Source organism: Gekko japonicus, unplaced genomic scaffold (assembly GCF_001447785.1).
Source record: "Gekko japonicus isolate JY-2015 unplaced genomic scaffold, Gekko_japonicus_V1.1 scaffold220, whole genome shotgun sequence".
In the NCBI taxonomy this organism is placed as follows: domain Eukaryota; kingdom Metazoa; phylum Chordata; class Lepidosauria; order Squamata; family Gekkonidae; genus Gekko; species Gekko japonicus.
The window spans coordinates 1411360-1433751 of record NW_015165836.1 but is presented as its reverse complement, the minus strand read 5'-3'; the positions used below and the strand labels follow the sequence as shown (position 1 = coordinate 1433751).

Genomic DNA, 22392 nt, shown 5'->3' with positions numbered 1-22392 from the left:
CGGTGGGTGTTGCCTTCTGACACACTTCCGGTGATGTCAGGGGGTGTGGCATATGCAAAAAGTTATGCTAATGAGCTCCTGCACCTCTTTTTCTACGAAATGACTAATAATAATAATAATAATAATAATAATTAATAATAATAATAATAATAATAATAATGCTTGCCTCCAGATTGAATAAATATAGATCTACCTTTCATCAGAGTTCTCATTGGTTCATCAGTCAACTAATCTGCTTTGATTTGCATAAGACTATAGCTCTGGGTGGGAAAACCTTCACAAGCTGAAGGCTTGGAATTGCTTTTTTCTTTCCAGCTGAACACTTGCCCTGATTATTTCTTTTTTATTTCTTTTTTTGTTCTTAATAAAATAATTCATAAAATACAAAATGCATATGAATATACAGAAAATATAGAATACATCTAAAATTACAATGCCTATCTAAATCTAACTACCTAAACCCCGTTTCAATATTCCTCCCTAATCATAGAGAACCTTTCCTTAGCGACTGCCGATACTATTTCACTTATACCATTATCATCCCCATTCTTTGTATTGCTCTTGACCACAGAAGATCTATTCTACACATACCTCTCTTATTCTGATGAGCAGTTAATTTAACTAAAGTATATATCTCCTTTATCCAACCAATCTATTAATGTAGGAGTGTGGGTTTTTTTGTTTCCATTGCCTGGCAGAAAAGTACTCTAAATAAAGAACATTTTGAATGGATTGGCAGTATTCATCACATAGGCAACCAGAAGCACTTGAAGCATGCTCAGAATCTACTGAATTGCTGCGATAGATTGAAATCATCGTTATTTAAGGCCTTCTGAATCAATTCAGAAGGCTGCAAAAGCTACAGGTCTCATCAGCCCCCAGAACAAAGTCATGTCAAGGAAGAGTTATTTACAGGGAATATTGGAGAGACTGTGTGTGCGTGTGTGTGTGTTTGGAGTGCCATCAAACTGCAACCAACTTATGCTGACCCCAGCAATGGGATTTCAAGGCAAGTGACTAAGCAGCGGTGGTTTACCATTGCCTTCCTTCGCAGAACCTTCCTTGGCAGTCTCCCTTCCAAGTACAGATCCTGCTTAGCTTCCGAGATCTGATGAGATCCGGCTATACCATGCCACCTTCCCTCCATTTGAGAGACTCTCCTTTGCTTCAGAACTCATCCCCATACAGGAGGTTCCTCTCCCTCCTTTGTTAAAGCATCCATACATACACAGGTGCTCATTTTCCGAGGAGCCCACTGAATGCCTGCAAACATCCAGTAGAAAAGAGCAAGAGTCCAGCAGTGTCTTAAAGACTCACAAAACATGTGGCAGGGTATGACAGCCTTCGTGAGACACTGCTCACTTCTTCAGATATCCAAACATTTTCGAGTGTTCAGTGGGGATGCTCGCGAAAACCTGACCAGTTTCAGGCTACGGACTGGGATAGCCACCTATTAGCGCGTCAGCAGGCAGGCACCCCACTTAGCATTTCTAACTCTTCTCCTCTCCCTTATGGCCACGCTGATGAGCCGCACTCAAACATTGATGCCGTATGGCCAGATGTCTTAGAAGATCCGCTTTTCAAACAAATCTCCCGAGGACAGCAAGACATGTTCAAGGCTGGAGCACTCGATATTCTTAAAGAATTTCAGGAGCAAAAATTCTTTCATTGCTCCAGACTTTTGGCTCCGCTGTAGTGATCAGGATTCGAAGGGGGCAGCCCTGACCCAGAGAGCCCGGGCAAGCCCGATCTCGGAAGCGAAGCAGGGCCGACCCTGGCAAGTACTTGGATGGGAGACCTCCAAGGAATACCAGGGCTGGGACACAGAAAAAGGCAATAGTAAGCCACCAAGCCCCATGAGGGCCCACCAGAAGTTACCACGATTTCCAGCAATGCAAGCACTTACACACACGCGCACACACACACAAACCCACACAATGTTTGAGACAATGGCTTGCCCAATTAAAACACATGCCCTAGCATTACTTATGATTACTGATTGTCAGCTTGTCTCAATGAGTAATTTAATGCTCAATCACTTCATTTGTGGATAATTATAATTCACCTGACTCATTGAGATATGTAATAGCATGATAGGCAGCTCTTTATGGTCCGCTCATCTCAATGTGCTATGTAAAACTGTGTTCGTATTGTGTCTATAAAACCAAATTAAAATATATATATATATTTAAAAAGACATACAGGCAAGGGTCATTTCCTGCAGCAGCGCACAGGAGCGAAGCTCCGGCAGTAAAGAGCGCAGGGGGCGGGCACATGAAACAAGCCACGCCCCCTGCTCCCAGCAGCCCTCAGTCAGAGCAAGAAGCAGCCAGGTACCCCCCCCCCGGTCCAAAACAGTTCAGTGGCACTTTTAAGACCAAGTTTTATTCAGGTACAAGCTCTCCCTCCTCTGCGAGGACAGATTTGCACGTTTCTCCCCCCCCCCCAATAGCTAGGAATCCAAAACAGTCCAGTGGAGCCTGAGTGGTGGGTGTTGCCTTCTGACACACTTCCGGTGATATCAGGGGGTGTGGCATATGCAAATAAGTTATGCTAATGAGCTATGCCAATGAGCTCCTGCACCTCTTTTTCTACAAAATGACCCCTGCATACAGGGCTTAGGTGGTCCATACAAAGCAGGTTAAGTTAGCGATGGGTGAAATCCTTCCCCCTTCCTGACTGTTTTGGGGAAAACTCACATTCATTAAAATGACATCCATAAGGCAGGCAAGCATGCACCCAGGGTTCTTTTTTGTGGATTTTGCGGATTGGCTGAAGAAGAGCAGGTAGTGTTATCAAAGAAATAGGAAACAGGGATTGCTGCCCATCACCACAGGCAAATGGGCTGCAGAGACCCTGCCTGAGTCTAGCAGATCCTTATCAGCCAGGAGTAGAGATGCCAGCCCCCTGGAGAACATGGATGCTTTGGAGGGTGGACGCTATGGCATTGTACCCCACTGAGGTCCCCGGCCTCCCCAGGCTCCACCTCCCCCAAATCTCCGGGTGTTTCTCAACCTGGATCTGGCAACCCTACCTGGGTATAATGCCATAGAGTCGACTCCCCAAAGCATCCATTTCCTCCAGGGGAACTGACCTCCGTAGTCTGGAGATGAGCTGTAATTCCGGGGGATCCCCAGGTCCCACCTGGAGGCTGGCATCCCTACCCCACCCTTCCGTGTCCACATAGGCCACAACTCGCTAAATCATCAGCTGCAAGGGCAATGAATCGAAAGCTCAACTAGCTGAGAAAATGATCTAGAGCAGGGAAATGCACCATGAAAACGTGCTCTTCTGCAGGTAGGATCTATGGCGTTTGAGCCAGCCACGTCCACGGAGGATTAACTAAGCCACGAAATCGGCCCAGAGAAATGAAGTGGGATCTGTCAAGGTTGTTCCTCAGATGCAGCAAAACTCTCCAAGCCTGTTTTCGGCCACTTTTTGCGGGAAGCCTTTCAAGCAACCACTCCTGGGGGGCAACCGATATGGATTTGGACTGAGCAAATCCGCTCCAGTGCCACTTCTTCCCCGTGCGGTTCCTCCAACCCACCCCAGAACCCCAGCCGGGGCTTTTGAAACCTTCCCTCGGCCAGCCTGGTGATTTGCTATCGGCTTTGATTTTTCAGCTGGCGGATCTGAGTCTTTCAGCTCTCTGCCACTCCGGGCTAGATATTCCCTAATCCCCCCCAACAGCACTGGGCTGTTTGACTTTGTGTCTGTTCTTGGGCACTGACAGCTCTGTCAATGTTGTTGCTATAGACTTCCTAGCAACCGGGCCTGAAGTGTATTGCTATGTATTCACCCTGGATATCTGAAGTTGCCTTTCTTTTTTTTTAAGGCACACAATGTAATGTTTGCAAAAGACAAGGAGGCTTTGTGGCTGCTATGAAAAGAATGCAATAATTTGGGCTCCCCCCCACTCCCTGTTAGAGTAGGGGGATTAACTGCTTGTGAGGGTTCCCAACTTCCAGGTGGTGGCTGGAGATCCCCCGCTATTATAACTATAATCTGGAGATCAGATGTAATCCCGGGAGATCTCCAGGCCCCGCCTGGAGGTTGGCAATCCTGTCATGGACACTGGTGGCCACTGGCCAGTGAGGTTTAATCCAAATGGAACTCACCCCAAAGGGTGATAAATATATAAAATGGACAAAAAAAGGGACCACCTTAATACACAGCAGGTTACAATGCTCCTGCACTATATCTGTCGCTTACATAGACTCCAGGAAAATGTAATATACAATGTAAATAAAAACAAAAAATATATACCTCCCCAGCCACATTTATTAGCCCATCTGGTAAAAATCTAGTCACTCTGAACCAGGTGTTTCGGTGCTGGAGAAGACTCTTGAGAGTCCCTTGGACTGCAAGGAGATCAAATCAGTCAATTCTAAAAGAAGTCAACCCTGTTCCCTGGAAGGCCAGATACTGAAGCTGAAGCTCAAATACTCTGGCCACCAAATGAGAAGGGAACACTCACTGGAGAAGACCCTGTTGCTGGGAAAGATTGAAGGTAAAAGAAGAAGGGGACGGCAAAGGATGAGATAGCCAGACAATGTTATCGATGCAGCAAACATGAAATTAAGCAGACTCCAGAGCATGACAGAAGACAGGAGGGCCTGGCGTGATGTGGTCCATGGGGTCATGAAGAGTCGGACTCGACTGTGCGACTGAACAACAACTCCTCAGAGCAGCTTACAATCACCTTCCCTTCCTCTCCCCACAACAGACACCCTGTGAGGTAGGTGGGTCTGAGAGAGTCCTGAGAGAACTGGGACTGCCCAAGGTCACCCAGCGGGCTTCAAGTGGAAGAGGCGTGAGGAATCAAACCCAGTTCTCTAGATTAGAGCCCACCACTCTTAACCACTACACCATGCTTGGGCGAAAAGCGCATTGGCAAGTGTTGGCTCGCTTTGAACCGTCACTCAGTTCTCCTCCCCTCTCCTGCCTTCTTATCATTACAAGCAAGGCAGGCCCAATCATTTTCCTGTCTGCTTCTAACTTAATCCAGTTGAACAAAATCAATACTTTGAAGGATGCGGTTTATGAAATGGTAGCTTTTGGAAAAGGTGGACATTTGCAGGGTGTGTGTGTGTGAAGAACGTGCCTTGGTAGGGCGGGTGGACATATCGTTCACATTTCAGAACACATCATTCAAGAAAGGTCATTTGAGCAGGCCGGAGAGATATTTGTTATATTGTTTGTATGCATGTCTAAATCTATCGCTGTTGGCGTCTTTTCCTTTTCAGATTTAAGATAAGAGTTGTTTTCGCACATGGGGCTCTACATTAGAGGCTGTCTTGAAAACCTGCATCGATCAACATGCGAATGTGTGTTACGAGCGCCTCCACTTTCTCTTCTGTGTGATCACAGCAAGAAAGGCTTGGAGGGTATTGACACCGGGAACAAATGGGTTTCCCCTGTTAAGTTTTATTCCTTTTCGGTTTTGGTTTAACTAACAGGATGTCCAAGAATAACTCCAGAATTGGATTGTGTGCAATTATTGCCACAGCCTTCTGCGCTTTCAGTTCATTCTCGTGCACAGAGGTGCCGCAGTACTTGGGCGCAGTGCCACACACACACAAAAATCTCGATTCAACCGTGTGCACACTCACATCAAGGGTGCCTTTTTCAACAGTGCCACATCAGCCACTTAAAGGAGACAGAAGATGCTTAGGAAGTGAAGGAAAGAGGAGCTGTGTCAAACGGCATTTGTGCACGTTTAAAAGAAAACGTCACACAGCAGAAAATTCCTAATGCTCAGTTCCAGTTCAGAGAAAGGTCATATAATTCAGATAGGGTTTTGAGGCATAGCCTGGTGACCGCTGTGAGATGTACCAGGGGACCCTCAGCGGTCCCTAAGAAGAAGCCACAGTGGGCCTGACAGTAGAGGCCAGGAGCTGTGCCAGGCCCAGTGGCGGGGGGTGGCTAGGAGCCAAGGCGGGTCCAGCAGCAGAGGCCGGGAGCCACACCGGGTGCAGTGGCAGTGGTGGGGATGGTGGCTGGGAGCCGTGGTGGCCCCAGCAGTGGCAGCCATGGGGGGGGGCAGAAGGAAGCTGAGGGGGAAGGGACACTGGTGAGTATCGTGGGTCCTTGCTCGTATATTCTAATAGCAAAGTGTGGTGTCATCTGCAGATACTTAAGTCTGTAGATTGGGGCCACGCTGGCCCAAAACAGTCCTGCAAAGTTGGGGGGACCCATCATGTTTGCAGGAAAATCATAAAACATTAAAAAGAAAAAAGATTCATGGACAGGGAGCTGTGCCGGGCCCAGCATCAGAGGCCAGAAGCCATGGTGGCGATCAACGCTCCCTCTAAGCTGTGGAGTCTTGTGAGCGAAAATTCTACTTTGTGAGCTACTGGCATTACAGTTGCGAGCGAGCCACTTGCCTACTGTGTAAATCAGTATCCTCTGGAGCCCTCCTTCCTGAGCGAAGACAAAAATGGGTGAGCCGGAGGCTAAAAAAACTGAGTTCGCTCACACTAACTCAGCTTAGAGGGAACACTGGTGGTGATGGGGGGGCTGGTTACAGTGGTAAAAGTGTGGGGGGCAGGGAGCTAGGAGAGGGAATGGGATGTCCCCGTGTGTCTCACGATTTCTCACTTGTTCGCTTGTTTTTTAAAAAAATTCTGTGATCTGCAGGAATAATCAATCGAGCAACCTCTGTCCCTCCACTATTCTTTCTTGTTTGTTTTTGGCATTGTGTGTGTGTGCCTGTGCCTAGAAGTCACAGTGACCTCTGGCGACTCCTACTGGGGCATGGAGGACATTCAGAGAAGTGGCTTGATATTGCCTGCCTCTGCGTCCCGGTCCTGGTATTCTTTAGAGGTCTCCCTTCCAAGTACTTGCCAGGATCGGCCCTGCTTAGCTTCCGAGATTGGACAAGATTGGGCTTGCCTGGGCTCCCCTCCACCAATGCTTCCTCTAAGCTGTGGAGTCTTGTGAGCAAAAATTCTATTTTGTGGGCTGCTGGCATTAAAGTTGTGAGCAAACGACTTGGCTACTGCATAATTTAGTTTGCTTTGGAGCCACATCCTTCCTGAGCTAAGACAAAAATCTGTGAGCTGGAGGCTAAAAAACTGTGAGCTAGCTCACACCAACTCAGCTTAGAGGGAACACTGCCCTCCACTATTCTTAACATCCCTTGTTCCAGAAGTCAGTGACAGGATGACCCTGCCGCATTGAGAGAGCACGCAAAGGCGTCGACTCACACCATCGCCAGACGTGTTCTAGAAAACTGAAGAATCGCAGGGGGAAGCTAGCCTAATAAAACCGGGCGGGATGAAATATTCATCGGGTGCTCCGCATGTTCCCGTACCAAGCAGGAGCTGCCCTGACAAATTACTCACTCCTTCCACTCCAGAAGGGAAGAGTGCCCCTCCGCTAATGGGGCTCCCTGCAAACAAGACCTGCCGCTTCATTCAGAAGGGCTGAAGTAGAAAGCCAAGCCTTTAAAAAGTTGCCACAACTAATTAAGTGAAGGCTGCTAACTCTGCCCGGCGGCTGGAAAGGAGGAGGAAAAATCCACCGCTCGGGATTCTTGCTGGTGGCTTGAAGCTGGCTTGTCGCATAGAGTTGGGAGCTGTTACTAAAGAGCTCTTCCCAGGGTAATGAACACTTTGCACACCCGCCACTGGAGGTTCACACACTAAAGTGGAAGCAGAGGTGGCTACAGGTACGGGGGGGGGCTCTGGACAGATGTTCACACTGGGATCCCCTCCCCCATCGGGCCCACCTCCTCCCAGCTGCCCACTCCTTTGCTGTCTCCCTCTGGATTGGGCCCCCACTGCAGTCCAGAGGGGAAAAAGAGAAGCAGTTAGCAATAACTTCTCCTTCATTCTAAGAAAGGTGCAGATTCTAAGAATATGCAGAGAGCAACTATACAAGGGAGATGCAAAAGTTCCAAAGGGTGTGTGTGGATGAATTTCAAAGCATTTACAATTTAACAGTTATATAGCGGCAGTTAGCAGCAATATTAGAACATATACAATGTAACAACTATATAGAAACAGTTTACAAAGCAGCGGGCTTTCCTTAGCCTTGAGCTTAGCATTATGCAGACAGGTCAAAAATGAGAGATTTCCCCATAGAATCTAAGGGCTAACCCTACTACTATCTATAGCAACCTGAGAGAAGAAGGTGCTTCTATGAACTAGGAAGGTGATATTATAAACCAAGAGATATCAAGACACGATACATGTTGATTTGCTTCTGATGAAGTTTCACCACGAAACGAAGTGAAAGCTGGCTGCTTTGTAAACTGTTTCTATATAGTTGTTGCATTGTATATGTTCTAATATTGCTGCTAACTGTTGCTATATAACTGTTAAATTGTAAATGCTTTGATATTACTGCTACATTTTATGTTCTGATTTTGTATACTTCTGGCTATTAGGCCCAAATATTGTATTTTGTACATTCTGAGTACTTATGCTTTAGTATAAAACTGATTACAATTGCTTATAACTTCTAGTTCTTGAATGTTCATACCTTCTTAGGTTTTTCATCCCCAGTTTCTCTTATATTGCTTCCTTTATACTGGGAGGTCTGTGTTTCCTGTTTATCGGGTGTATGAATTTGTCACGTGCCCCTTGGCAAGTGCCCTTTGGTAGAACACCTGAGGCTGGCGTTGGCAGACAGGTGGTAAAGCAGGTGAATTCATAACACAAATGCCGGGACCATGGGCTATCATGGCATAATAGTAGCTCAGATAACGTTATGAAGCGGAGGAGGAGGAGGAGGAGGAGAATAGATTTATACCCCGCCTTTCACTCGGAGTCTCAGAGTGGCTTCCGAGTGAAGGGCAGGGTAGAAGTCCAACCTCTTCTTCCTCTCCCTCCCCACAACAGACGCCCTGAGAGGGAGGTGGGGCTGAGAGAGGTCTCTCAAGAACAGCTCTGAAAGAACTTGTGACTGACCCAAGGCCACACCAGCAGCTGTATGTGGAGGAGTAGGGAATCAAACCCAGTTCTCCCAGATTAGAGTCCGTCGCTCTTAACCACAACACCAAACTCACACAGTCCAAACCCTGAGGTGTGTGTGTGGGGGGGGGGGGCAGGTAGGACTGGATTTCATGCATCTACCCTTCCCTCCCCAGATCTGTTTTGGATTGGAGCTAGACCCCTTCCAACTGGGGTGTGTGTGCGTGCTTGTACGCGAACAGCAGGCTTAAAAGGTCACAAAATGCAAGAGGCATTTTTGGTGACGTTCTTATGCAAAACTCAAAAGCACATGATGAGCACAGTGATCATTCGCCACCGCTGTGATTGGCGGTAACAGAAGTCTACCAATTTCTGTTAAGCGACTGAACACCTGTAATGGCCAAGGGACCCAGATGGCCTAGGCTAGCCTGATCTCATCAGATCGTAGAAGCTAAGTAGGATCGGCTGTGGTCAGTATTTGGATGGGAGACCACCAATGAAGTCCAGGGTTGCTAGAACAAATAAAAGACTAGATAAAAGGAAGGACTTCCGCACCCAAAGAGTAATTAACATGTGGAAGTCACTGCCACTGGCTACAAGCATAGAGGGAGCAGGGGTTCATCAGTGGCTATTAGCTGCAAGGTATTAGGAGCTGCGGTGGCTCAGGTGGTTAAGACGCTGAACTGCAGGCTGTGGAAGGTCGGTCGTTCAGCGGTTCGAAACCCGAGTGTCCCGCATGACGGAGTGAGCTCTCGTCTGTAGTTCCAGCTCCTGCCAACCTAGCAGTTCGAAAGCAAGTAATTGCAAGTAGATAAATAGGGACCACTTCAGTGGGAAGGTAACAGCGTTCCGTGCGCCTTGGTGTTTAGTCATGCCGGCCACATGACCACGGAAATGTCTTTGGACAGGGCTGGCTCTTCGGCTTTGAAACGGGGACGAGCACCGCAACCCTAGAGTCGGATTCGACTGGCTTTCGAGCAAGGGAACCTTTACCTTTACCTTTTATGGATGGAACACTTTGTCTGGGGCAGTGATGCTCTGTATTCTTGGTGCCTGGGGAACAACAGTGGGAGGGCTTCTAGAGTGTGGCCCCACTGCTGGACCTCCTGATGGCACCTGGTATTTCTGGCCAGTGTGTGACATGGAGTCTTGGACTGGATAGGCCACTGGCCTGATCCAGCATTGGCTTCTCTTATGTCTTTATGCTATGCAGTGGCAGGCAATGGCAAATCCCCTCTGAATGTCTCTTGCCTTGAAAACCCGACAGGGTCGCCATAAGTTGGCTGTGACTTGACAGCAATTTGTAGCACCGGTGGATGGAAAAAGTGTGGATTCTGTCTATACCCTCATTAATACAATTAAACCAATTGTCCCTTCTTATCTCAGTTGGGAGAAAGAACAACGAAGCATCCACTTCTGTTCATCAATATTTTATTGTTGTTCAGTCGCACAGACTCTTTGCGACCCCATGGACCACATCACGCGTTGATCAATATAGGACACTCTTATTTATTTATTTGTTTGTTTGTTAAATTGGATTTAATAGGCCACCCTTCCCTGCCAGCAGGGCTCTTAGATATTCTGTGGATATTCCTGCTCTACCGGAGGCAAGTCAGCCACTACAAAGGGCAGGTCTTGCCTTCCTGCGGAATCCCTGAAGTCCGCTTTGACCCAATCATTGATTACTTACCAAAGCGTGATAAGAAACCTTCTTCTTTCGGAAGACATTCGGAGTGACTTGACATTTTAAAACGATACTGTATTTTACAAGAAGTTTATTGCCATTTTTTAAATTGATTCCAGCTTTCATCTATGGAGTTGTAACGCACCTTGGGTTTACGTGTTAGAGAAACAGATGCAAAATATCACCTCCACCACTCATCCTCCTTATAGCAACCTCAGTGGTCGTGGGCCGTGCAGTGGGGGAGTGAAACGAGGACATCCATGGAAGAGACAGGAGTTGCGGCATGCTCAGCAGACTCCCCAGGCATTACGGAAACAATTTGTAAATTTAAGGAGGAGGAGGAGGAGGAGGAAATTGGATTTATACCCTGCCCCTCACTACTGTCAGCAAGCTGCCATAAGGTGGTGTGTTCTCTTATACATGTTATATTGTGCTATGTCCATTCCCCCCTGTATCCTCCTTTGTAGGTATTTACTTTCTGTTGCTTACTACATCTGCGGAACTGCTCAAGGTCAACCAGCTGGAGGTGGGATGGAGTTATGGCGTTGCTTTGCCTATTATGTATCTCATGCCTGAGAACTGAACCTGTGTTTATGTTGTAGAACCGTTGTGTTCCCAAGGAATTGAGCGCTAGTTTTATCTACATTCCCGCCAGCGGGAATTGGACTCATTGGTCCTAACCTGGTTCAAGTTCCTTTATTATGTTACCCTTTGGGGTCTGTAGTCATTCCTAACAATTCTTGTGTTCCTGAGCTAACCATTGCTTTATAATAAATTCGACTTTGTTCTTCAAACGTGGATTTATTTCGAATGCGTGGGGAATCGGACAACTACCTGAAGGAGTCTCAGAGCAGTTTAGAGTCTCCTTTTCCTTCCCCTTCCCACAACAGACACCCTGTGAGGTAGGTGGGGCTGAGAGAGCTCTGAGAGAACTGCTTGTGAGAGAACAGCTCTGAAAGAACTTATGAATGACCCAAGGTCACACTAGCAGCTGTGTGTGGAGGAGTGGGGGATCAAACCTGGTTCTCCCAGATTAGAATCCACACTCTTAACCACTACACCAAACTGGAAGGGGGAGGGACCCAAAAATTGACTTAATGAAACCCACGCATGCTCAGTAGACACAGAATCTTGGGGGGGGGGGAAGGACAGGAAAGGAAGGAACAGGTGAATTCCCTTGTTTGTGCTCCTAATCGCTTATAGCATCATGGAGTGGGGAAATCTAGGGTAGGGAAGGGCGGGACATTTCCCAGTATTAACCTGCTCTACTATGATGCCTCCTGGACCTCCTCAACAAAGATAATTTTTTTCTCCCTTTCCCAAAATACTAGAACTTGAGAGCAAAACTCCTGTTTGTCTCTGAAGTGCTACTGGACTTGAAACCATGAAGTGAGAAACAGATCATTAAAAAGCATTTTGAATCTTGAATTCTGCGTACAGTTCTGGTCGCTGTATCTCAAAAAAGACATTGCAGAGCTGGAAGGAGTACAGAAGAGGGTACCAAAAAGGATTAGGGGGAAGGAGCACCTTCCGGATGAGGAAAGGATGAAGGGTCTGGGACTTTTCAGTTTAGAAAAGAGATGACTAAGGGAGGGACGTGACAGAGGTTTATAAAATTATGCATGGGGTGGAGAGAGCTGAAAAGAGAACTTTTCCTCCCTCTTCCAAAATACTGGAACTTGAGGGCATCCAATGAAGCTGAAGAGGAATAGATTCAGGATAGACAAAATACTTATTTACACAGAGTGACTGAAATGTAGAATTTGCTGCCAGAGGATGTAGTGATGGCCACAGGTATAGGTAAAGGTAAAGGTTCCCTTGCTCGAAAGCCAGTCGAGTCCGACTCTAGGGTTGCGGTGCTCATCTCCATTTCAAAGCCGAAGAGCCAGCGCTGTCCGAAGACGTTTCCGTGGTCATGTGGCCGGCATGACTAAACACCGAGGCGCACGGAATGCTTTTACCTTCCCACCGAAGTGGTCCCTATTTATCTACTTGCAATTTCTTGCTTTCGAACTGCTAGGTTGGCAGGAGCTGGAATTAGAGACGGGAGCTCACTCCGTCATGCGGCACCCGGGTCTCGAACTACTGAACTACCGACCTTCCACAGCCTGCAGTTCAGTGTCTTAACCACTTGAGCCACCGCAGCTCCTTGGCCACAGGTATAGATAACTTTAAAAGGTGGGATTAGACAGATTCATGGAGGATAGTATATTAGCAGCTATTAGCCATGGTGACTAAAGGGAACCTCCACATTCAGAGGCAGTCAACCTCTGAATCCCAGAACCAGGTGGCAACATCAGGGGAAGGCCTCGGCCTCTCTGCCCTGTTGTTGGCCCTCCAGGGGAACTGGTTGGTTGCTGCGTGAGACAGGATGCTGGACTAGGTGGACCACTGGTCTGATCCCCCAGGGCTTGTCTTCTGTTCTTAACATCCTGAAAACAGTACTATGAATAATGCCAAACGAAACACAACAGCAAAAACACACCAGAAAGATGTCCATTCTTTGTAGAACCGAGACCACACAACAGCAAAAACACACCAGAAAGATGTCCATTCTTTGTAGAACCAAGACCACATTCACTCAAGGCATCCTCCGCTACCTAACATTTCACCGCTTTCTCGGCCCTGCCTGCAAAAGCAAACTGGAGTCTTACCGTCAATCCCGAGCGCTCCTTGTTGCTTGCTTTCTGGACATGGTTCAAACTGATTGATAATTTCCAGGCAGTGTTCTCTGGTCACATTGTTCATCTAAAGACAAGGGGAAAAAAAGGCGGGGGAGGGAGATATAAAACAAACAAAAATAAAATGGAGAAAAACAGATCTTCTAAACAATACTTCTTGTCCCAGAGTTGTCCATTATGCTACTGGGCTGTTTTCTGGCCGTGAGTGATATCCCTCCCCCCTCCCCCAGTTTCAATCATCCAGTAAGATTCCAATTCCTGCCAATCAATGTCACTTTCAATAGGCTGGGCTACCTAATGGGGAAAAAAGTCCCATAAAGCATCGCTGGGTTGTCTGGGGTGGAACGCAAAGCACAGATTTTGGTTTTCCGGGTCAGTTTCATCCCCAAGTGGTGTCTGGCCTCTGGCAATCTGCCTCTGGCAAAAATATCCAATTTGATTTGGGCTGTCAAGAAATTCGTTTGTGTAGCAGAAGTCCTGGACACAAAGGAGAGGAGAAAAATCGGTTGCGGTAATTACTTGGGAGCCCCCCGGAGTACACAGAGGAAGTCTATTAATTTTACTATTGCTGCTGAGGCTACAGATCTGGCCCTGTAGGGATTTGTTATCGAGAACGGGGGCTTGGATCATGTAGGACTATGTTTGTTTCTACATTAAGGATGGCCAGTTTATCAAGCCCGAGAAAGCATCTGTTTGGTACCTCAAGAGCAATGATGCACTCCAGTAGGGCTCCCAAATCTCGCCAAATTGCGGCGGGGGATCCGCATGTCTTTGCAGAATCCGTGCCGCGGGGACGGCGAGACGCGTTGCACTGCCATCGCCAGGACATGACGCTACGCGTCGCTCTGGCAACGGGGCTATTTGGAGCCCCATTGCCAGAGCGACGCGTAGCGTCATGTCCTGCCGACGGTGGTGCAACGCATCTCGCCATCCCCGTGGCACGGATTCTGCAAAGACACACGATCCCCCGCCGTAACTTGGCAACCCTATCCAGGTTGGGAAAGGGCGGAAGGTCCCAGCTTCAATCTCCAGAACCTCCAGTTAAAAAGACTCAGATAGGCGTTATTGGGTCTGTTCCTCCATGCAAAATAAAAAAACCCTCGCCATTCAGAAATGTAGTATCTCAAGGAGAACGGTTCCAGCTAGCTTTCTGTGTGCAAGGAAATCTTTTTCTTTCTTTTTAGTACAAGCATATAAAATGATACAGTTCAAAACAGGGTTCCCAGGAGAGGCTGACAAGCTGGCGGGGGACATACCAGGAGGCTCTGAGAGAGGGGAGGGAAGAAGCACGGTTGAACTCCAAAGCAATTTCCAGGTGAGCTGGCCATTGCATTTAACGTGACCTCGTTCTTTTTAAATGCCTTCTTGCCATCTCTCCTTATATATAATTGAGTAGTGGGTGCCAAAGTTCTAAAATGCACTCCTTTAGTGTATGGACGCTTGAACTGTCAGTCAGAAGACGCTGGCTGGGTTGACTGGCTGCTTTGTGCAGTCCCGCCCAGTGTTTCAAGGTCTTTTGCATATGGAAGCTGATTGGACTTCACTGCATTCCACACCTCAAACTCACCCCCCTCCCCGCAAGGCAGTTGGAATGTCAGTTGCATATGGAACCTTCAAGGTCTTTTGCATATGGAAGCTGATTGGACTTCACTGCATTCCACACCTCAAACTCACCCCCCTCCCCGCAAGGCAGTTGGAATGTCAGTTGCATATGGAACCTTCAAGGTCTTTTGCATATGGAAGCTGATTGGACTTCACTGCATTCCACACCTCAAACTCACCCCCCTCCCCGCAAGGCAGTTGGAATGTCAGTTGCATATGGAACCTTCAAGGTCTTTTGCATATGGAAGCTGATTGGACTTCACTGCATTCCACACCTCAAACTCACCCCCCTCCCCGCAAGGCAGTTGGAATGTCAGTTGCATATGGAACCTTCAAGGTCTTTTGCATATGGAAGCTGATTGGACTTCACTGCACCTGCCCAATGCTGCCCTCTACAGAATCCACCCCCCAAACCTCCAGGTATTTCCCTCCTTAGAGCTGGCAACCCTACATTCCCCTCAGTGCCTGTTGGTAGGCAACTAAGCTTGGTCCTGTCACCTACTTTGGCCTTTGGGAGAAAACACATTGGGGCCAATCCTGATAGGGTTGCCAACTCCAGATGGGAAATTCCTGAAGATTTGAGGGATGGAGCCTGAAGAGGGTGAGGTTTGAGGAGGGGTGGGACCTCAGACAGGTACACTGCCATAGACTCCACCCTCCAAACCAGTCAGTCCCACATAGGGAACCATTGTTGCCAATCTCCAGGTGAGGGCTGGAGAGCACTCAGAATTACAACTGCTCTGCAGAAGGGAGGGCAGAAGTCAGCTGAAGTCAAAGGGGCAGATAATGGTAGGTTGATGGTTAGCTGGGAAGGAGATGGGGTTGCCAACTACATGCTGACAAATTCCTGGGGATTTGAGGGGTGGAGCCTGGAGAGGGTGGGGTTTGCAGAGGGGTGGGACCTCAGACAGGTAGAATGCCATAGACTACACCCTCCAAACCAGCCACTTTGTCCTGGGTAACAATTGCTGCCAATCTCCAGGTGAGGGCTACAGATCACTCACAATTACAACTGCTCTTCAGGTAGCAGAGATCAGTTCATCTGGAGAAAACAGTGGACTCTGTCATTATACCCTGCTGAGGTCACCACAGCAAATTGACACTGTTTGCCCAAAGCCAGAGCACTCCCCCAGAGCCTCTTTCTAGATCTCGTTGTATTGCTTTCACAATGGGCTTTACTGCTAGTTGGAAATAATGGAGGAAGAGGAACCTTCTTTGGGGGCTCACAGAATTGGACCCCCTGGTCCAGTCTTTTTGAAACTTGGAGGGTTTTTTGAGGAGAGGCATCAGATGCTATGCTGAAAATTTGGTGCTTCTACCTAAAAAAAACCCCCAGCCTCCGAGCCCCAGATACCCACAGTTCGATTCTCCATTATACCCTATGGAGACCAGTCCCCGTAGTATATAATGGAGCACCCAGGGGCCATTTCCACCACTCCCCACTTTCTGATAGCCCTAAAGCGGGGGGAGTGGCTCCAACCCAGGGACTGGCAACCCTAGCCCAGATACAGATCAGCCACGTGAGTATGAGGGCAGGAAAGAGATAGAGAAAGGTAGGAGAGGAAGAGGCAGCCGGCCAAGTGAGATATGAGGATGGGAAATCACACTCAAATGAAGGGGCATATGTATAAAGAACAGAAGGCAAGCTTATCAGGGGGATACGAGGCACTGTTGGATACATTCATACGCCTTGGGTGGATCCTGAACACAATCCAGAGCTAGTCACGTTTACTACTTGGAGTAAAGCAGGAGGCGCTTCCCCAGCAAAGGAGGGAATTGGCAAGCCCACGGGCTTTTTGATTGTCTACACAGACCAAACCGTGCACCCAGAGTTCATTACCCCCTCCCTTCTTGACATCAGTAGGATCGATAGTCCAGTGACATGGAAACCAAAGCTAACTCATTTAGAGGGATGGCGGCACGCGCAATGTCATGATTCACCTCCCTGCAAAGGACACATTTCGCAGCCTCCAGTGAACCATGGGGGGAAAAAAACAGATGGAAAGCTAACTACGCAGAAGAGCAAGCAGGGGAATATATACCATGATCTTCCTACACTAGGGGCTTAAACGTACACGCGGCCAGCGTGGTGGGACCTGAAAACCCAGGTTCGAACCCCCAATTGGCCATGGAAGCTTGCTGGATGACCTTGGGCCAGTCCCGCCCTCTCAGCCTAACCTTCACCCTCTCGCAGGGTTGTTGTGAAGATAACATGGCAGCAAGGAGAAGGATGTCAGCTGCTCTGGGTCTCCATTAGGGAGAATGGTAGGATAGAAATAAAGTAAATAAATAAATACAACAGGGGGGGGAAAGCAGTTTGGTGTCGTGGTTAGGAGCGGGGACTCTAATCTGGGAGAACCGGGTTTGATTCCCCACTACTCCACATCCAGCTGCTGGTGTGAGCTTGGGTCAGTCACAAGTTCTCTCAGAGCTGTTCTCTCAAGAGCAGTCCTCGAAAGAGTTCTCTCAGCCCTGCCTGTCTCACAGGGTGTCTGTTGTGGGGAGGGGAAGGGAAAGGAGACTGTAAGCCACTCCGAGACTCCAAGTGAAGGGCGGGGTATAAATCCAATCTGCTGCTGCTGCTGCAACTGCTCCTCCTCCTCTTCTTCTTCTGGAATAGAATTGCCCCACCATACCCTTCAGTGTGGTGGAGTGGTCAGAGCATCAGATCAGGGTCTGGGAGACCCAGGTTCAAATCCCTCCTCTGCCACAGACTCTTGCTGGCTGACCGTGGGCCAGTCACACACTTTCAGCCTAGCCCACCTTGCAGGGTTGTCGTGAGGATAAAATGGAGTGGAGAAGACTGACGTGAGCCGCTTTGGGTCCCCCTCAGTGAGAAAAGCAGGGTATTAACGAAGTAAGGTAAACGGAAATAAAAGAAATAGATTGTCAGGGTTGGATGTGCTTATTCAGCCGGGAGAGAAAAGCCCTCCGGACGTGCTCAGATGCTGCCATCACAACAGATTCACAGGTTCCGAGATTGGCTTCAGGCATCTAAAATAAGTGACACTGCTAATCCTTGGCCGTTCTATTTCTGAGATTCAGTGCTAAATGTAGCCTAGGCCATCAAAAATATTTTCCTGTCTTGCTTTTGAATGAAGGTAGATAATTTGGTAAGAAGAGCCTAAGGCCGCCGTGAGAAATCAAAAGTCTTTCTAATCCAGGATCCCATTTTCAATTGTCCCAACAGGAAGCTGGATGATTTCAGTAAACCCACAAGCTGGGCATGAAAGAAACACCTCCCCCCTCTGTACTGCATATCTTCCATTAACTATTAAGCAGAGAGAGTAAACCGGACACGGAGAATCCATTCAGCCCAGCCTGTCTAAATTCATCTGCCTCCCCCTTAAGACAGCAAAGTGATCAGCCGTGTCTACATCTTGTGACTGTGAGTTCTATAAACAACATTTTGGACTTATTTTCCACATGCTGAGAAGAGAGAGGTCCTATGTACAAAGCAAAGCTGCCCTGAACTTTAAAGATTTCCAATAAATGAATGAAGGATGAATGATTTTCCAGACTTTTCCAGATGTCGATTCAAATGCAAAAAAAGCACAATACTTAGCATTCTTCACAGCTCAGTGCGATTTATGCATACCTGGGACGTGAAAAGCTGTGTGCGTGTGGGGGGGGGGGGAATGAAATCTGCCACTTATGTTTTGCCAGAGGCGAAACAGCGGTGTGTTTGTTTGCTTTTGATGAAAGCTCTACATAAGCCCATCAGGAAACAAGATGGGGGGGGGCCCTTTAATCTGCCGCAAACATTGCTTAGGTTTAAACTAGGGTGGCGCAAAAGGCACACGAACTTCACCGTTGTTCAGGCCCCGAGGCAAAAAGCACAGCTCGTTAACCAGGTAATATGGAGCACACCTAGACCACAGAGGCACATGCAGGTCACTGACTGCCGTTCAGTTCACGGCACACAAATAACTCCAAGGCGCGCAAAGCGTGTGGGACTAAGCACTTATCAGGGAGAAGAACCGTCCAAAATTAGGAGTCAAAGAATGCAAACGGATCGGGTTTTATTAGTGCATTAAGAATAATGCTTGCCGCTAGCGTCCAGTGTGGAATAAAAGCTCCGTCACGGAGAGCTGTCTAATAGACCATAAATAGAAACGCGACAGGTTTTCCTGGCTTCGAGGCAAACCTGAACATTTGGTGGAAAGTGGCACCAAGTCGCACCTGACTTCTGGCGGCCCCGTTTTGCTAACCACAACGAGCACTGTGGGGATAAGAGAGGAAGCCCCGCTAGCCCTCGATCGCTATTCTTTCCTCTGTTCCCCGGGATCCTTCCTGTGAGCGGACTGATCTGGCAGCTTATCTTCACTGCCAAGAACGGTGTTTAGGAAACCTCAGAGAGGGAATGAAGACTTGGTGGTGCTTTACAGAGAGAAGAGAAGAGAAAGAGGAGACTGGATTTCCACCCCGCCCTTCACTTGCAGTCTCAGAGCGGCTTACAATCTCCTTTCCGTTCCCCTCCCCACAGCAGACACCCTGTGTCTTTCAAGGACTGCCCTTGAGAAAACAGCTCTGAGAGGACTTGTGACTGGCCCAAAGTCACTCCAGCAGCTTCATATGGAGGAGTGAGGAATCAAACCCAGTTCTCCCAGATTAGAGTCCGCGCACTTAACCACCACACCAAACTGAGGAATGAGAGAGGAATGACCAGAATAAAAGACTGTAGTTGGAAGGTGGCGGGGGAACTGATCATCCCCGGAAGGAAGGAAGGAAGGAAGGAAGGAAGGAAGGAAGGAAGGAAGGAAGGAAGGAAGGAAGGAAGGAAGGAAGGAAGGGCGATAAAACTGACTGGTTTACTCCACATCCCAACATTTGCCCCAGATTAATTTATCAGGCCTATAGCTACAGTGGGGCTTTTGGGTTCTCCACCCCCTTTCTTAAAGGCACAACCCCACAAGAATTCCTCCTGTAAATGCTTTTTTCAATCATTTTTAAACATTTTTTTAAAGGTGTGCGCTCTTTTAAGCAGAGTGGGGTGCTATAGTTGACTAATTCCCACACTGAGCAAGGGGGTTGGAGTAGGTGACCTCTAGGATACCTTCTCACTCTGTGTCTAGAAACTGGTCTCCTTTAAGAGAGTTTTTCTGCCTGTTAGCTTTCTTGACTATAGAAGTCATCACCCCCACCTGCTGGCTTGTTATTAGAATTGATGCTTAGGCTGGCAGAAGTTATTTCCTTGCGGCAGCTGAGAGCTGTCATCTAAAGCAGTTGACAGCTTGCAATTTAGAGATCTATCCTGGTAACAGCTCTCTATTGGCTAAATGGCTTTTCTTTCTGCACTGGGAACTTCAGCCCTGCCAGAAAAATTTTTGCCCCACAAGCCACAAAATCCTAGCTACGGGCCTTTGACATTTTAGGACAAAGCCGGTGCTTTCCCCCCAACACGTAGTCTTGCTGGGACGACAGCATTCTTAGTCACAAACAAGGCTGTCTGAGAGAATCCAAAGACATGCGGGACACCCTCAGGAATGTGCAAGCACAGAAGGCCACAAAAGGGAAGTCATTTGTTTCTCAAGCAAGAGACGAAGATGTTCATTTTCCCCCGTGCTTGCCTATGGGCACTGCTTCAAGGGACAGGCCACCTGGACCATGGGGTTGTGCTAGAGAGACGCTCACTTGCTCCTCCTTCAAGCATCCACCCCATCTCCAGGTCACTATCGAAACTGCAAAGGAATATATTTTTTTTAAATAAACCTTCAAGATGATTTATTTGTTTGTCTGCAAATACTTGGACAAGTTCCCAGATCTTCAGAGGTGACTTTGTTGTCACAGGAGATGCTCACATTGGCTAAGCGTTTCAAGTAAAAGCAGAAGTCACACGGAGGACAGAGCAGTCATAAACATAGAGGACAGAGCAGACACTGAAAAGGTCACTTTGAAGTGGGATCAGGGTATGCCAGTGTCAGAAATGAAGAGAAGAAGAGATTGGATTTATACCTCGCCCTTCACTACCCAAAGGAGTCTCAGAGCGGTTTACAATCTCCTTCCCCTTCCCCTCCCCACAACAGACACCCTGTGAGGTAGGTGGGGCTGAGAGAGCTCTCTTGAGAACTGCCCTTGAGAGAACAGCTCTGAGAGAACTGGTGACTGACCCAAGGTCACACCAGCAGCTGCATGTGGAGGAGTGGGGAATCAAACCCTGTTCTCCCAGATTAGAGTCCGTGCTCCTAACCACTATACCAAACTGACAGAAATGGGAGATCAGACCTTGATTCAAGGCCAATTAGGAATGTGTACTACAATTCTAGGTGTATTCAACTCTGAATTACACCCTGCCCTTTTCAGGAAAGGAACTAACTGAAGGGGCAGAGCAAAAAGAAGAAACAAAAAAAAATGGTTCAAAGATACAGGTGAAAAAAGGAGGGACAGTGAAGGGGCTCCAAAACTCAAGTGGTTGAGCAACATCCTAAATGTCTTTTCTGGCTTCCTTTTACCGGGGCTGTTGGGAAGTGGCAGTCATAAATCGGAGGGGAGTTCACTTAGCCTCCAGGGACTTTGGACTCCAACACTGGGCAGAGGAGGTCCCCGACTCCTACCTTTTGTTCAGCTTCAAGGAAGCGTTTCAGGTCATCGACGTCCAGGTAGTCCTTGTGGTTGCTGTAGCTGAGCATGAGCAGGTAGAGGTCCCGTCGGGTCGACATCATCTTGTAGAAGGCACAGAACTCGTCAAAGTCCAGAGTCCCTTGGTTGTCATCCGTATCTGCCTCCTGGGGACCCAGAACAAGGTAGCGATTAGCAGGCTTTCTCCCCCCCAAAGCCACGTCATCCAGCAGCCCAAACGTTTCAGTGCCGAGCCCTACTTTCGTGCCGCTCATCCATTCATACATGAAAATGGGGAGACTCTTCGTGTAATCGTGACACCAAGCAATGCTCCCTCTGAGCTGCGTCCTGTGAGCAAAAATTCTACTTGGTGAGCTACTCTCATTAAAGTTGTGAGCGAGCGATTTGGCGGCTGCATAAATTAGTTTGCTCTGGAGCCCTCCTTCTTGAGCTGAGACAAAAATGTGTGAGCCGGGGACTAAAAAACTGTGAGCTAGCTCACACCAACTCAGCTTAGAGGGAACACTGACCCCAAGGATCACTGGGATACTCGGTGCACACAGCTCCTGTCCGCTTGCTGTATGCAAAAAAGCCAGCATGGTCTAAGCAAGGATTGGACTAGGATCTGGGGGACCCAGGTTCGAACCCCCACTCAGCCATGGAAGCGTGGTATAATGGTTAAGAGCAACATACTCTAATCTGGAGAGCCGGGTTCGATTCCGCACTCCTCCACATGAATCCAGCTGGGTGGCCTTGGGTCTGTCCCAGCTCTCTCCGAGCTCTCTCAGCCCCCCGAAAAACAAGTCTAGCTCACCACCTAGTGATGCATGACACTAAAGAGTTAGAACCAGTGTTCCCTCTAAGCTGAGTTAGTGTGACCTAGCTCACAGTTTTTTAGCCTCCGGCTCACACATTTTTTGTCTTAGCTCAGGAAGGGATGTCTCCAAAG

The 22392-nt window shown here is 48.1% G+C and overlaps 1 protein-coding gene across 1 annotated transcript in view; it reads right to left on the bottom strand.

Annotated features, from left to right (window-relative positions):
* Positions 1-22392, bottom strand: part of PLCH2 (phospholipase C eta 2) — a gene marked incomplete at its 3' end in the record, with an annotated part of 135966 nt that overhangs the window by 78961 nt on the left and 34613 nt on the right. The window contains exons 4-5 of the mRNA XM_015410927.1: positions 21440-21610; positions 13257-13350 (exon numbers count right to left, since the gene is read on the bottom strand). Of these exons, the coding sequence (XP_015266413.1) occupies positions 13257-13350; positions 21440-21610 (265 nt within the window). The remainder of the gene's footprint in view (positions 1-13256; positions 13351-21439; positions 21611-22392) is intronic.